The following is a 15,000-nucleotide window of genomic DNA, read 5'->3' as shown; positions in this document are numbered from 1 at the left end:
CTGGACCACAACATCATGGGCTGTATCGGCTTCTTAAAACAGCCGTTTATGAGCTTCAAAGGTCTCACCTGAACCTGCACAGGATGACCATGGCCATGGTGAGGGAGACCAGAGAGGTGCTGTAGCCCACAGTGTACTGAGCCTTCACCGACACAAAGTACATGTCCTGAAATGGGAAGAGTCAAAATCATCAAATGTGTCTTTGAGACTGTGATTGTGCGATCACAGAGCTGCAGGCACAGCGACATACTGACCGTGTGGCTGCTGTTCCCCTCCTCATACAGGCACGCGTCGATGTAATGAGGGAACATCTCCGACCAGCCGAACTCAGTGCAGTTACGACTCACCGTCCCCAGCTCTGTGGAGACAGGACACGGGACAGATACCGACTTATTTAAAGAGTCAAATCTGGACCTTCAAAAATAATTTAAGAAAGAGCTGGAGAGAACGTGCACACTTTTAGCGCCTTGAATGTTAGCATGTCTGGACTTTTTGTTGAATTTATTCTAATCTGAGCAAAAATACACTGCAAAAACTCACATCTGCAAAAAACACATGCAAGTGTGTTTGCCCCCTTCTACTCGTAAATATCGACTGACACTTATCATAAGCCACTTCACCTGACACGTCCAGATATACATCTTATTTCATCATCATATTTAAGATATTAAACACAAACATTTAGCAAAGAAATCTGCCTACCTAAATTTACTCGCTAAGCTATAGACATGTCATTTCAAGACATTCATGGCTGGCATAAGTTTCAGGTCTCACTGTCACTTCCATTTGGGGTCGACATCCCTCGACCAGCAAGTAGCCGACATGTATTCACATAGAAGTAGACCAGTACGATTGGAAGCCCATTTTAATGACGGGCGCTGACAGACCAGGCGCATTGATCGTATCATTTAATAAATTTATGTTTGACATGTTTAAAGGCTTTATATGTAATTTTTTTGATCCAGCAGATGTCGCCCTTGAGCACCAGCATGAAACCAAAACAACTGGCGCTGCATTGTTGTGTTAGCATGCTAATGCTAGCGATCTTTATTATGCTGGTATCTTCACACTGCATGTAAATTTACCTGAAATGAGCGTGATCTAGAAACACAGTTAAGCAGTGAGTACAGTATGTTATTCTTCTTTTCTCTAGTCCCTCAATTAAACTACTTTTATACACGAGGGGAGGAGTCAGCCGGCCGTCCTGGCGATGTAAACAAAGTGAAGATAGGACTCTGAAAACTCTGAAAACATCACAGACAGTGGGACTCGGGTGTTACACCCATTGTAGACAGTCATGACTCACAGAGTTATTTTCAGAGGATAGACTTGATTTATACATTTAAGTGTGAAAAATCACATATTAAGACTTTAAGTAAAATGTCCTTTCTGAATGTTAAGAGGTGGCAGTGCCCAAAGTGCACAAACCACTTGCTAGAACTCTTATCAACATTATTTAGTTAGACATCATAATGTTATTCAAATATAATACCAAAATCAAGTTTACATTCACAAAAAGGCCAAAATGAGGAGCAGAAAGAAGTCAAACTTTGATCAAATGTCCTCACCCTGAAGTCAAATTTAGTGCAGGAGCACATCAAAACACATGTGAATGTGTAACTCCAGCTCAGTTTACTTGACCTGCAATTCAGTAAAGCTGCCGAACAATGACTCATTTTAACAGGTGAATGTAGGGAGCCTTTAAAACACTGTACCGAAGTCTTCTTCACTTATGAACTGAGAGAAGAGTTCAGGACAGTTCACTTCCACCACCTCTCCGAACACGGCAGGCTGCCAACACGTCAGGTTGTCCCACATCCACGGACACCCTGAGGACACACAACATGTTTGTTATTAGGTGAAAACGCTGCCATGATGCAACTCATTGGGACACTACTTTTCAAAAAATGCAAGTTTGTAAAACACAAAGTTAAACGTCTCCTCCTTTGCCAGCTGCCATTATGAACAAATAAGAAAACACGTTCAGTCAATGTCTTCTACGACTTTATGTCAGGACAGCCCGCTTCTCGGTTTGTTGCTGTTGAAGGCAGGGGGCGGCCATGGGAAAATCTGACTGGTCACCCCAGGTGCCACCCCACAATTCAAATGATTGGCTATTTGCCCAATAAGAGGCGGGACTTAAGTGCAGATAAACTCTTCTGGCTGTTTTCAACAGGTTAGTGGTCGTACTTTCAGTTGTAAATAAATACTTAACGTCTGACTTGAAATAGACTTAATTGCTAATAAATGTATTTCTGTATTTTAATCAGCGTGCAAGAGTTTGCATGCTTTTTTGTAAGCACTTAAATCATCTTTGTTTTTTTTCCTTCAGAAATTAGAGATAAATAAGAAAAAAATTGCGGTCTGCAGTGGTCATATGTGTTGTTTGAGCGTCATTTGCAACATCATTTTGCAAGAACGAGAACGAGTTGGAAAACTCTCCATTTCTCACAAGAGTAACGCTTATTAGTGACTGTGAGATTTGTCCCACTTTAAGTCCCGTTTTCAACCAAAAGGGGTCAGAGCAGAGAGGCTTTCCCCCTAGATTCATCATGTGATTTATCTTAACGCAACACCAGAGAGAGCAGAAATCAGCCCCTCTGTGTGCTGTAGTTTTAAGATTTTATTTCGTAGTTTCTGTTTTACTCCTACCCTTTAAAGATTTGTATAAGTGGCACCTCCGCTCTGGCCTGGGAAAAGCTTTGGGATCTCCCAGGAGGGGCTGGAAAACGTTGCAGGAGAGAGGGAAGTCTGGGGCAACGACCCGGCCCCCGGATAAGCGTAGGATAATGGATGGATGGACAATTGGCAAATGCTGTATCTGGCATGACAGAAGGACTCATTAGACGCCTTGTGGCCAGTCCAAACAAAGAGAGACTGCTGAACAGGGCTAAGAAGACGCCCCGTCAGATCTTTCTTTCATCCATCAAATAATCAGACAGACGGCCGCCTGTCAATCACTGTCCCACCCATCAACTTTAATTTTAAGGATGATTTTAATGAGATGTTGCCAATTAAAGCCTCCGCCACTCACTCTCTCTGGAGACGCAGAAACGTTAACGCATCATTTATTCTTCTGACTTTCACTGCTCGGCTCTGCTGTAGCTGTTTGTGCTGCAGTCAACACACACTGGGATGTTTTTTTTTAAAAACTCACATATCCCTAAAACCTGATCTGCATATGGATATGAGTCTTCTGCCTTTAGTTCATTTTGCTCTTTTTTCTGCAAATGTTCTGGCACAAACTGAGCATGTGATGTGCTCAAGTGTTCTGTAAGTATACTGTTGGTCATATCAGGGTACTTCTAATTAAGCAGCATTTAATCTCAGCCGCAGAGTTCCTCTCTTAAACAGATAAGCAGAGACGCTGAGTTGTTTTTGGTTATTTCACAACAACAAAAAACCTCTTCCTTATTCCATGATATTCTCAGGACCTGAAGAGCTAGATTTGGTTATGAAGATTGAATTATTTTGAATTGATTGCTTTCCCTCCCCATTTTTTTTGCATTTAAAGTGTTTTTATCACCTGAAATAGTGGCGGCAGTGTGGAGCAATGTATCCAACAGTTGGAACCAGACCAGCAAAAACACAAGGAAGGAGAATACTTAGGCAAATGTTTGAACTTTTTGAGGAAAGATAGCATTAGTTGTTTAGGAACTATAAACATATATATGATGTTAGCTCACCCTGGCACAGGGAAAGACATTTAAACACATGCATGACAGGCTGATCATATCAGACTCCATATAAAAAAAAAAATTGTGAGGATTGAAATACACAAAAAAGCCTGAGGGCTTATTTCCATTGTGGTCCTCTAGCCCAGGGGTTCCCAAACTTTTCACCCCGCGACCCCCAAAATAACGATGCGAGAGACCGGGGACCCCCTCTGTCGCTGGAAGTGGTTAAAGCATAACGGTACACACAGCAGCACGCACTAATGGGCCGATCTAAACCGTGACATTAGAACAACAATACAAAATACAGCAGCCTTAAACTAATTGAACAACATTTTTGTAAGATAATTTCACAATAATGGGTCAAGTCATTTCCAGTTTGCATTTGTTTTTGGAAGGCAACTCGCGACCCCCCTCCCAGTGTCTTGCGACCCCCCAGGGGGTCCCGACCCCCACTTTTGGAACCACTGCTCATACAACTACAACAGAACAGCTGTGCGGAGGTCAGATGGGAACTGAATGTCAGTTGGATGGCTGAGAAGGGGAAATGTAGTCCTGTGTGAGATGTAAAGGATGCACAAGGGTACGTGGGTAATGATTGTTTAGACAAATGTATCTATTTTGATGTGTGAAGGAAACATTAGTTCCTCTGTCCACTAAGGTAGTTTTTGTGCTGGCAGCGTGGTTCACACGAGCATTCATTGTTGCTATGGTTACAAGAGTTAACCTCCACTTCCCACGGTGAGGACACTATGGTCTGTTTTAGATCTGTGTGCTTTTTATTTGTTTTTATTCAAAGAACTTTCACAAAGAAAACATGAAAGTTATGTACAGGAGTCATGTCCTGGCAGAAATTCTCCCCTTGACATGATGAGTCAGAAAAGCTCCGCCTCTTCTTGATTTTGATTGGTCAGTGAGGGAGACGCTTTTCCAAAGTCAAGCTGTTGTGAACCCTGTGAGCGCAGTGACAAAAAAACAGCTGATACTGATGGGTTTTTTTAGCTTAGCATACTGACCACTAAAAACACTGAACTGGACTGGATTTGTATTGAAAGTGGGCGGAGCCAAAAAGAACAGCCTTAGTGGACTCAGGGGCCGAAATGAGCGGTAAAGTCTCCCAGAATTTAAAGAGTATCTAACTGTGGCGTCATGATGTATTGACTACTGACAGCAAGACATAACGGTGGGATGAATTTAATTGGACGCACATGTAGCACAAAAAAAATTTGATTGGTCAAAAATGAGTGCAGGACGAACTGGAAACCAAAAAATCCTCAAGTTTATTTAATTAATGATGTAATGACACATTTGCAGTTAGAAAAAATAAAATTTACCCTGAGAGGAACGATAAATATCATCATCAACCTTTATTTAAGTTCTCGGAGAGATCATTTGAGGGCGACCCTCATTTACAATGATGCCGAGAAAACATACATAAATGGTAAACAACGAGAAACGAGATAAAGCTACTACAGAAAATAAAATCAATAAAAGAGCAATAAGAACAATAAAATATATACACTAAAATAATTTAAAAGCTTGAAATTACTACAGTGATAAGTCAGCAATTAAAATCAAATAAAACAGTTACAGTCAGGTGTTGGGCAGTTAAAAATAATATTTCATTTAAGTTTCCATAAGGGATAAAAGTGCTCAAGTTCAGGTCCTGTTGTAAAATATTCAGGGAGTTTGCAGCACTAACACTAAAAGCAGTTTTCCCCAGGTCCGTCCTGGCATGAGGAACCTGGAGAACCAGCCTCTCACTTGAGCAGGTTAAAAATGAACCAGGGTTCAGATTTAACAAGAAGGTGATATATGATGGAAGCTTTCCAGTAAGGGCTTTATAGATAAAAAGATGCCAGTGGTTATTGCGTCTCTCAAACTTTATTATGAAGAATGCAGTGGTGAGTCATGTAGCTATCACCGGTAATGAATCTAATTGCAGAATGGTAAACAGCATCTAAGGGCTTTAGCGTAGTGGAAGAGGCATGCCTATAGACTACATCAACATAATCCAAAACTGAAAGAAAAACTGCTTCAATTATCCTTTTCCGACAGAACATGGGGAAATTAGATTTATTTATATATAGGTAACCAGACTTTTGACGTAGTTTGACAGTAAGATTATCAATGTGAAGTTTGAATGTTAGTCTGTCATCTATCCATATACCGAGATATTTATAGGCTTTAACTCTCTCCATAATGGATCCTAGCAGGGTGGTAATGTGAAGGTTATTATCAGTTTCACATTTAGCCCTAGAAAACAACATACATTTAGTTTTCTGAGCATTTAAAACCAATTTAATGTCGTTAAGTGCAACTTGGAGAACATTAAAGGAATGTTGCAGGTTCTCCATGGCAAGATGAGCAGAATTAGCAATACAGTACAATATTGTATCATCTGCATATAAGTGAGCATGTGAATGGTCGCTAGATAATAATGGAATAATTTTATTACTAAAAATTGTAAAAAGGGCTGGGCCTAAGATTGAACCTTGTGGAACACCCTTAGTTATTGGAAGAAAATATGTCTTACTCAATATGGCAGCCATTATAGACTACTATAACAAAAACAACCCCATGAAGTAAAATCCAGAGCACTTGACATCCTCCAAGTTGTATTATTATTACTATTTAAATCTCTTCTTTTTTTTAATCTTATTATTATTTTGGTATTTTATTTGTTTTTACTTATTTTTTTATAGCTTATGTTTTTATTTATTTATTATCATCTAGTTTTTTGTTTTGGTTTGAGGTATGACTAAACATGTCTCAGATTTTTTTTAATATGTATTTGAAAAAGAAAAAACCCCAATAAAGAGAAGTTTAAAAAAAAATGAGTGCAGGACGAGTCATGAGACATTTAAGAGGCTGACACTGGACATGTGGTGGGAAAATGTATTTTTCATTCCATAGGGACTTTAACGATGTGGTCTGCAGAACTGTCTCCTGCTCATTAGTACAGAGGCCTGGAGGATGTTCTCGTTAATCTGTTAGTCACTCAAACGGTTTACGACATCAACAAATTACACAAAACCTACCAAACTCTGGATTGTTCCCTGGCTCGTCGGAGGCCATCATTTCCATGCATTTCTCCTGCTCCCGCTTGATCACACAGTTTGAGGCGACTTGTTGGCTGAAAACCTGGAAAACAACACACAAACACAAACACACACACACACACACACACACACACACACACACACACACACACACACACACACACACACACACACACACACACAGCAGAGGGAGAACGTGTGAGCACAGAGGAAGGACCCAAAGGTAAAATGGAAAAAGGCCGCTTCATTAGCTCCAGCGTGCGGTGGTTTTCTCACCACAGTGTGGGAGAGGATCTGTTTAAACACTCGACCAATTAAACACACCGTCTCATCAGAGCAGCTGGCTGCTAACCGACCCAGCAGAGAAGGAGGGGGGGGGGGGGGCATTACTCTCCGGAAAACAAAGTCAGGAAAGGCTTTCACACTTTCACACTTAACTTTTCAGGGCCGACCGTGCCAGGCGGTAACCCCCCATCTGTTTAGAAAAACGGACGCACAGAGAGGAGTGTTTGAGATCACACTGACAGCAAGAGTCCTAGAACTATGACTCCACACACAGAAGGTCAAGTCCAGAGGAGTCGTTTTCTCTCCCCCCCCCCCCCCCCTGACAGCCTCACAAAGTGGGGCTGACGCCGGGACGCAGGCTGGGGGTCTGGTGAGAAGACGTTTGGCGTCACAGCTTTACGAGGTGCAGCAGAGGAGCAGTTCATCCTCTGACGTCAGCAGCACTCGCTCGGGGGAGTCGTGCTGTGAGCGTTTAGCCGAGTGATGGACTCAGGGGGGTTTTGGGGGAAAACGAGTGTGGACATACAACACAAGTCTGCAGGATTGAATGGACTACACTGGCAGTGAAGACAGATGGATGGAGAACATTTCAATCTCTGGACTGCTGTTATGTGAATGTGGACTTTCATCTTTAATGAGTTTTTAGACACATAAATAATCGGGTTTAGAGGAAATTCAGAAATATCTCAAATCTGTTTAAAATTTTAAAGACACAGAGACGATTTGACATGCTTTTATCTCATCACGTCTCAACGACTGTAAAAGCCTTTTTTACCTGCCTGAACCAAAAAAGGCTCATTCACCTGCAACCAGACCCACTTCCACACTTTGGGACTTGAACAGTCAAACCCCAATGTCCCTGCAGACTGAGCTACTGCCGCCCAATTTTGAGATTGATGATGACGATATTAGGATGGTTATGATGCTGTTTGGAACTGTGCTCTGCCTCTGTGCTCCGCCTGTCAGCACCTGTGTCCCAGACTTTAAGACTTGTTAGCACTGACTGACGTTGTTTCCTCCCCTCTAGATCCTCGCTTGTGTTGTACTCACTCCTTGATTCACGTCGCTTTGGACAAAAAGAGTCTGATAAATGAAATGTTGAGCACTGAAGTGAAATAGTTGTGTGTTGTTGAGGTCTAAAATCAAACCTTCACCTTTCTGACCCCCTCATCCTCACTTTTCACAGCTTTATCTAAACCCTCTGATTCATTCTTTAACATGAAATGCTGCCAGTAAACATCAGTGTGTGTTTCTCTGCTGTTTAACCTCCTGTGACTAATTCTGTCACACCAGCCTGCCCTGAAACACTGAACTATGACTAATGAGGTCAAACTGTGTTCACCCTGAGCTGCATCAGGACGTGAGTGGGGGGGTGCATGTGTGAGTCATACAGTAAAATAAAACCAACAAAGCTGCTTTAAAGGAGCAGTATGTAACTCTGACACCTAGTGTTTAAAATGGGTACTGCAGTCTAAATTCTAAACATCATAGAGAGCTGTCTCCCCCCCTCCTCTCTATAGTGGATGCTCACTCAGGTCACCATGTGGTGGACTCTGAAGCTTCAGTGTTTATCCAGCTCTGCATGGGTCTGTAAACCTTTCTGTGTTCTAACCTCTCTCCATTTTTCAAAAGCATCTCCAATATTGATCCTAGTTTGAGCACGTTTCTGCTCGTGGAGCTTATTAGAAACATGCAGAGGCTTTTTAGGTCGGGTACAATCACTTCTATCTGAACCACTTCTCTCGCCCGCTTTGTTTGGCGTTTGTCTGGCAAACCGAGGGGTGAGGGGGCAACATGGCCGTGTGCATCGGTAGTGGAAACGATATAGATGCCTTTTGGAAATCTTCTCTCGTTATCCCAAACATTTAATGTGTTAATTCTGTTTTAAATTGTCTTTTCAATGACTTCTTAACAATATTTAACAATACAAAGAAATACCAAGAAATAGAAAATAATGAAGTACAAGATCTTATAGATTTCATCAAACAGTGATAAAATACACCGGGGTCATAGCGCCCCCTAGTGTAGCGCCGTGCTTGGGTTAGTCCCCCTCTTCCATAGCCACATGCTGTCGTCCATCTTCTCTGAACCTCGTCTCTGTTTCTCTGACAACACTTCTTCAGCTCAAAGGTGATGACTCACATTTAACATCAGAAACAAAGGGTCACTTTCCTGTCAGCTGTTCATGGAGGGGATGAAGGGAGGGGGGAGAGGAGGCGACAAAGACCTCCTCTGACTCATTGATTCAGCAGACAGTAATAATGTTGAATAAACAATGAATAAATAATGAGACCGCATCTTCAGCCGTCAGTCCTGCCACATAGATCAATGAATTATTGATGCAGACTCTCCATATGGTTACTCTAAATGTGAATGAGCGTGTAAAAATCAGGTTTCTGTTCTCCACTTGATGCAGAGTCAGTTTGCACATACATAAAAAAATAAAAATGCATTAAAGTGAGCTTACCAAGCACAGGAGGAGGATCAGCTGGTTGGAGGAAGCAGCAGACATGTTGACAGAAGTTTCAGTCGGGAGTTTCAGAGCTCGTAAACGGACGGACAAGGCTGGACCTGGGCTCACCTCGGGATCTGAAAACCACAGAGAGGGTGAGACTTTTAGAGGAGAGTGGTTACAGAGGTTAAATTACTTGTGGACATGTCATATTTAAAGGCAGGGTTGGTGATTTTCAAAAACTTGCATGATTTTGAAAGTAGCATTCCCTCAGTGCTCCATCTGCGTCGTCTCATGTCTCATTCAGCGGTAAGAAAACACTAAACTTTATCATAATACATGATGAAGAAAAACAATTTCACTTCACACAGTAGAAACTCTCTCATTGGTGACGCGCTTTGAGTGTGGGCTAGTGCACGCTATCATGGAAATATCATCATGCTGATATGCTAAAAACGAGCTGTGACATTTACAAATTACTGTTGTACAAGTCAAACCTAGGCACCCGCATTTCCTGTTCTTTAGAGGCCTCCGCATGAACTTCTGGTCTTCTTGAAACCTCTGCATGAACTAAGACACAGACACACGCTAGACACTATGTTTAGCATTAAACTCTTAAATCTGCCCGACAACAGAGGTCGTCGATACCCACCACTCGCTTTTGATACAACTATAGAAAGCGTGTTTTGTTAATGTTGAGGGGCCCAACGCCCCTAGATCTCTCTAAACACACCACAGACCTCAGACATCAGATCAAAACAACTGGGGTAGAGGTATGAGGGTGTGTTGCATATGTGCAGTCTTCAGTGTGTTAGTTTAAATATAACAGGAGGAACGACAGTCGCAGAACAAGCCACAGTGAGCTCCTGTAGTGAGAGGCGTCACATCTCCAACAAGTCATCAAAGTAAACAGCCTCTCTCTCTGGTTGCCGTGCTCGGCTGTGGAAAAACACTCACACCATGCCTGCAGAGCTTGAACGGTCCTGGTGCATCTGACACACATCAGTGTGAGTGTGAGAGACAACATCACTCAATATGGACAATCCTCACAATGTCCGATTTTAATCAAAGATAAGGTTTATGTCTGCTCCAGATTAAACATAGTGAGTGGTGGGTGTTTTTCAACTCATGATTAAGAAGAACTCACAAAACAGAGCTCCTCAAAACATGTGTGTGAAGTTTCTTGTTCTAAATCCACTCTGATCCTGTATTTGATCATGTCTATAAACCCCTCTATTTCAGCCCTGCTCAGAACAGGCTGTTTCTGCGTCTGTACCTTTAAATATGTAAATGAGCTGTGTCTGACCACGCCCCCTCTCTGGAAGGACTTGGGTGTACTCAGTCTTTCTCTCTCCATGTCCTATTGTTTACGGTGAGAAGGCAGACTCAGAGGGCAGAACAAACACCTAGCTGTGGGAGTGTCACCCACCTGGGGGAGGGGCTACTGCCCTTTGTGATGTCATGAAGGGAAAATCTCCAAACGGCCTGTTTGAGCACACATTTTCTGAAAAGTGGAGCAGGCAGAAGACAGAGAGGATGGACTTTTCTCATCATTGGGGGGTTTGTAGACGGACTAGAGACACATGTTAGAGTTAGAGGAACATGGAGAAGTGGATTTTACAGAATATGTGACCTTTAACGATTAAACCATCATGTGTTTGTGTGTTTTAAGTGAACGGAATGACAATTAATTATTACTACTTTAATAGTTGATTGAGCCATTTTCTGAACCCCAAAACAAACAATTCTTCTCTTCAATCTTGTCAAATAGAATAATTTGCTGCTTTCATCGTCGCATCTTATATTGGTCTTGGGTTAGGGGTTAGGGTTAGGGTAAGGACTCTCCCCCTCTATTTTCCGAAAAAAAATTTAAACTATTGTTTTCTTTATATTCATATTGAAGATAGGAGTTGAAGCCATTCTTTTGACACTGTGACATTTCACCTCCTTGACTAACAGAATGTCTGCTGCTTGTGATTTTAAATAAAATGCAATATGAAGCTGGAGAAAACTCTCCATTTATCCCTCTTATTTCATTCTGTCTCCACCAAACTGTGGGCAGCGATCGTAGAGATTTAGTCAGCCTATCAATGTCTGAATTTGTATTCAAACATGTCACATTGCGTGTCTGTAAGGAGCCTGTGTGCATGAATCTGTGAGTCCTCGTGGACGCAGCCTGACTCTGCAGGCCCCGCAGGGTTCGCATGAGTAAAGCCAAGTATCAGGACTATGCACTCGGGCCCCGTCCCACAGGGAGGGCTCGGCAGCTTGGACGTGTCTACTCCACCGAAAACCCTTGCCAGCTACAAACCCCTCCTTCCTCCCAACCGTTGTCAGGAGCAACAGCTGAGAGCTGCTGAGTTTGGATCTGAGCTGAACCACGTGGACCTGGAGCCTCCTTCTGCTCCAGCTTCTGCTCTTCTCTAAATAGAATCCCCTCGATTTCATGATATAGGTGTTATGTTTACAACGACACCAAACCTGTGTTAAAAATCAACCTGCACATTGAGCACATGAATATGAGACCTGCACATCGAACAGCTGAACAGAACCTGCATTCATATTTTGCCTGAATAAGTCAGAGAAAGCCGGCACAGAGACATAACGCAGTAAAAATAACAAAAACAAGACACAACATGAATGGAGGTTTGCAGCTCTGCCAAGGCCGCCATAAAGGACTCTGATGCTCTTCCACAGAAAAAGCTTTCAAGGTGAGTGCTCCAGCACAAACTGGGTTCATTTCTGAGGAAGAGAAAACACATTACGAACCATCAAAAACACTGATGGTATCTCACCCAGCCACAGTGGGAGTCGACTCAGTGTGTGTGTGTGTGTTTATAACCAGAGAGGGAATAAAGCAAACAAAGAGGAGGCTAAACCAGAATCACTTACCATGAAATTGGAAATCACAACTTCCTTGAGGACAAGTTATGCTTTGCAGTAGATAACATTGTTTTGATATTCCTTTGTACACGTCCGGTTGAACCTCTGAAGGTGAATTCTTTAACTAAACCTTTGAAATGTTTTTCCCTAACCTTACAGATTTTTTTGGTTGCTTTTACCAACGGGTACAAAAACATTTGCAATGTGTAGGTTAAGGGCTGTAACCCCAAACTTCCATCAAATATGTGTGCTTCTCCAACCGTCTCCAACCGGACCAGCACCGCTGCACAGCTGTAGAAATTAGACCAAGGAGTTCCCGCGGTAATTACAGAATCACAATGTATGTGGTATAAAACTAGTTTAAAGAGAACAACAAACACACATAAAGGCCCTAACACACCAAGCAGAAGGCAAAGAACTAGTGTCTTGGCCAAAAAGTTGCACTTGAACACACCGCAAAGACTCCAGCCGACGGCCAACCACCACCTACGTTCTGCTCATGTGTGAGAGGAAATATCTCTCCATGCCAGCAGGGGGCGGTAGTCTGTTGTTATGATATGAGAAGACCATTTTCACACCGCTGTCGCTCACCACTCGTATTATAGGTAGTCTACTAATGGAGAATAATGTCTGATAAAAAGTAGAAAATGGCGCTGGCGTTGTCAGTTCTTGGTCTTTTAGTGGAAAAAGAAAAGAAGAGGTGGAGGAGACAAATAAGGAGAAACCTCACTAATGGGTGAAAGCATGAAGACTACAGAGACATGCTCAAGGGGCTTTCCTGCACCTGAGAGGAGAGCTGGAGAGAAATGAAACCTCCCACCAGCCAATCAGAGATTCCTCTCACCGACCGCCGACGCCGATTGGACATGTCAAATCAGCTGAAAAAAGGCCGACAGGTAGCGATGGACGAAGGAGGACACACCACAAAAACTAGGGCGACGACCTCTCACCAATGGTCCAGCTATGACTGACGGCCGAAGATTTCCTCTCCTAAAAAGGAGATTGAAAAAGCACATTACAGATATTACCTCTCCCTTTTTAAATACAGTGCATCAGTTCTGCTACAGATATAAAAGCAATGGTGCAGATCTGAAATGTGAATTCTGACCTCTAGTGGGAGTAGGAAACCTGCAGAGCCAATTTTATCTTTTCACTGAAGAAGAAAAAATCTGATCCAGTAAATGAGTCAAAGCCAACGTTCAGTTGTCACTACGGACACATTTCATCAAAGTGAAAAAAATAACAGATGGATTGATGTGTGGCATCAGGCTTCATTCATCAGTCATGCAGGCTTTCGGTGTGAGTGAATGATGGATGGAGCTCAGATTAGTAAAGACAGTGTGACCACACTCCTACTGGGCAGCTCGAAAACCACCAACACCTCCCACAGTGCACCGCCTACGGGCAATCCATCAAATGCAAATTACTGCTGCTTCCATTGTTGGTGCTTTCAGGGCTCATAATCAGAGGCGCTGCTTGTCAACAGGCAAGGCAGGCAATTGCCCCAAAAAAGGGGAGGGGGGATCTGAGGGCTTACAAACTTAAACCGAAGCAGCGGCTCAAAATGTGTAAATGTTGTAATGACAGTAGGATCTGAGTATCTGCCCTGAGTGTTTTTAAGTGGAAGGCTGCTGTCTCTTTAAGACATGCCCACTTTCTTCTGGTTGGCCAGCTCTCTGGAAGTCTTCCAGGAGGCCAAATGCTGCAGGGCTGCCAGGGGAGGGCTGCTCTCCAGTGCTGGGAGAAGAGAGTCTATGTAAGAGGTTTTAGCGGCTAATAGAGGTTTGAAGTGAAAAAAAGTGCGAAATTCTCAGTAATCCTTAGTCCTTTAGCGTCCTCTGCAGACTCATCCTGGGATGACTCCAACATACGTTTACCTCATGATCTGAAACTTGGATATCCAGCCTTGTACTCTACTATATGTGAGTTCTAAAATGAGGATTCAGCTGATTTGGTCAACTAAAAAAATACAATGTGCCCGCTCATCTTCTGAATTCATCATGTTAATTAAAAATGTCAATTTGACTTGATGGTCTAGTTTGCTGTCAAATGTCTTTCAGCACACAGCACAATATCCCCTTGTGATGTTTGGATTAGTTTACACAAAAAGCAGGTTAGGCTTTATGGCCGGCTATCAAGTGACTGACATGTTCCTCTTAGCAAACCAGAGAGAGAGACGCAACAATAATCACTTCTGCTTCCATAAAATCATGATGGCATCATCCAAATTCACAATACACTACACATGAAAAAACATCATGAAGTTAGCATGTGTGTGTGCCTATGTGTGTGTGTGTGTGTGTGTGTGTGTGTGTGTGTGTGTGTGTGTGTGTGTGTGTGTGTGTGTGTGTGTGTGTGTGTGTGTGTGTGCCTGTGTGCCTGTGTGTGTGTGTGTGTGTGTGTGTGCGCGTGTGCGTGTGTGTGTGTGTCTTAGCTCAGCAGCTGCTCAGGACTCTCCTCCCCGAGCTGTAATCAAACGGCTTAATGAGTCTCAGCGGCTTTCATGTTCAACACTGTCAGCCAGAGAGTGTGTAGTGTTTGATGCTCCGTCTGAAGAGCACACACATAATTAAAGAAACACACACACACACACACACACACAGGCATTTTTCACTCTCTATACTAAACATTTTAGACACGGCTC

General features: G+C 42.7%; 1 protein-coding gene across 1 annotated transcript in view; it reads right to left on the bottom strand.

The window, feature by feature from the left end:
- Positions 1–15,000, bottom strand: part of adcyap1r1b (adenylate cyclase activating polypeptide 1b (pituitary) receptor type I) — a 30,786-nt gene that overhangs the window by 11,641 nt on the left and 4,145 nt on the right. The window contains 5 exon segments of the mRNA XM_065956417.1: positions 69–166; positions 255–358; positions 1,716–1,829; positions 6,716–6,818; positions 9,489–9,610. Of these exon segments, the coding sequence (XP_065812489.1) occupies positions 69–166; positions 255–358; positions 1,716–1,829; positions 6,716–6,818; positions 9,489–9,533 (464 nt within the window). The 5' untranslated portion in view covers positions 9,534–9,610.

Source organism: Labrus bergylta, chromosome 6, assembly GCF_963930695.1.
Source record: "Labrus bergylta chromosome 6, fLabBer1.1, whole genome shotgun sequence".
Taxonomy (NCBI): domain Eukaryota; kingdom Metazoa; phylum Chordata; class Actinopteri; order Labriformes; family Labridae; genus Labrus; species Labrus bergylta.
This window is presented reverse-complemented; position numbering and strand designations above follow the sequence as displayed.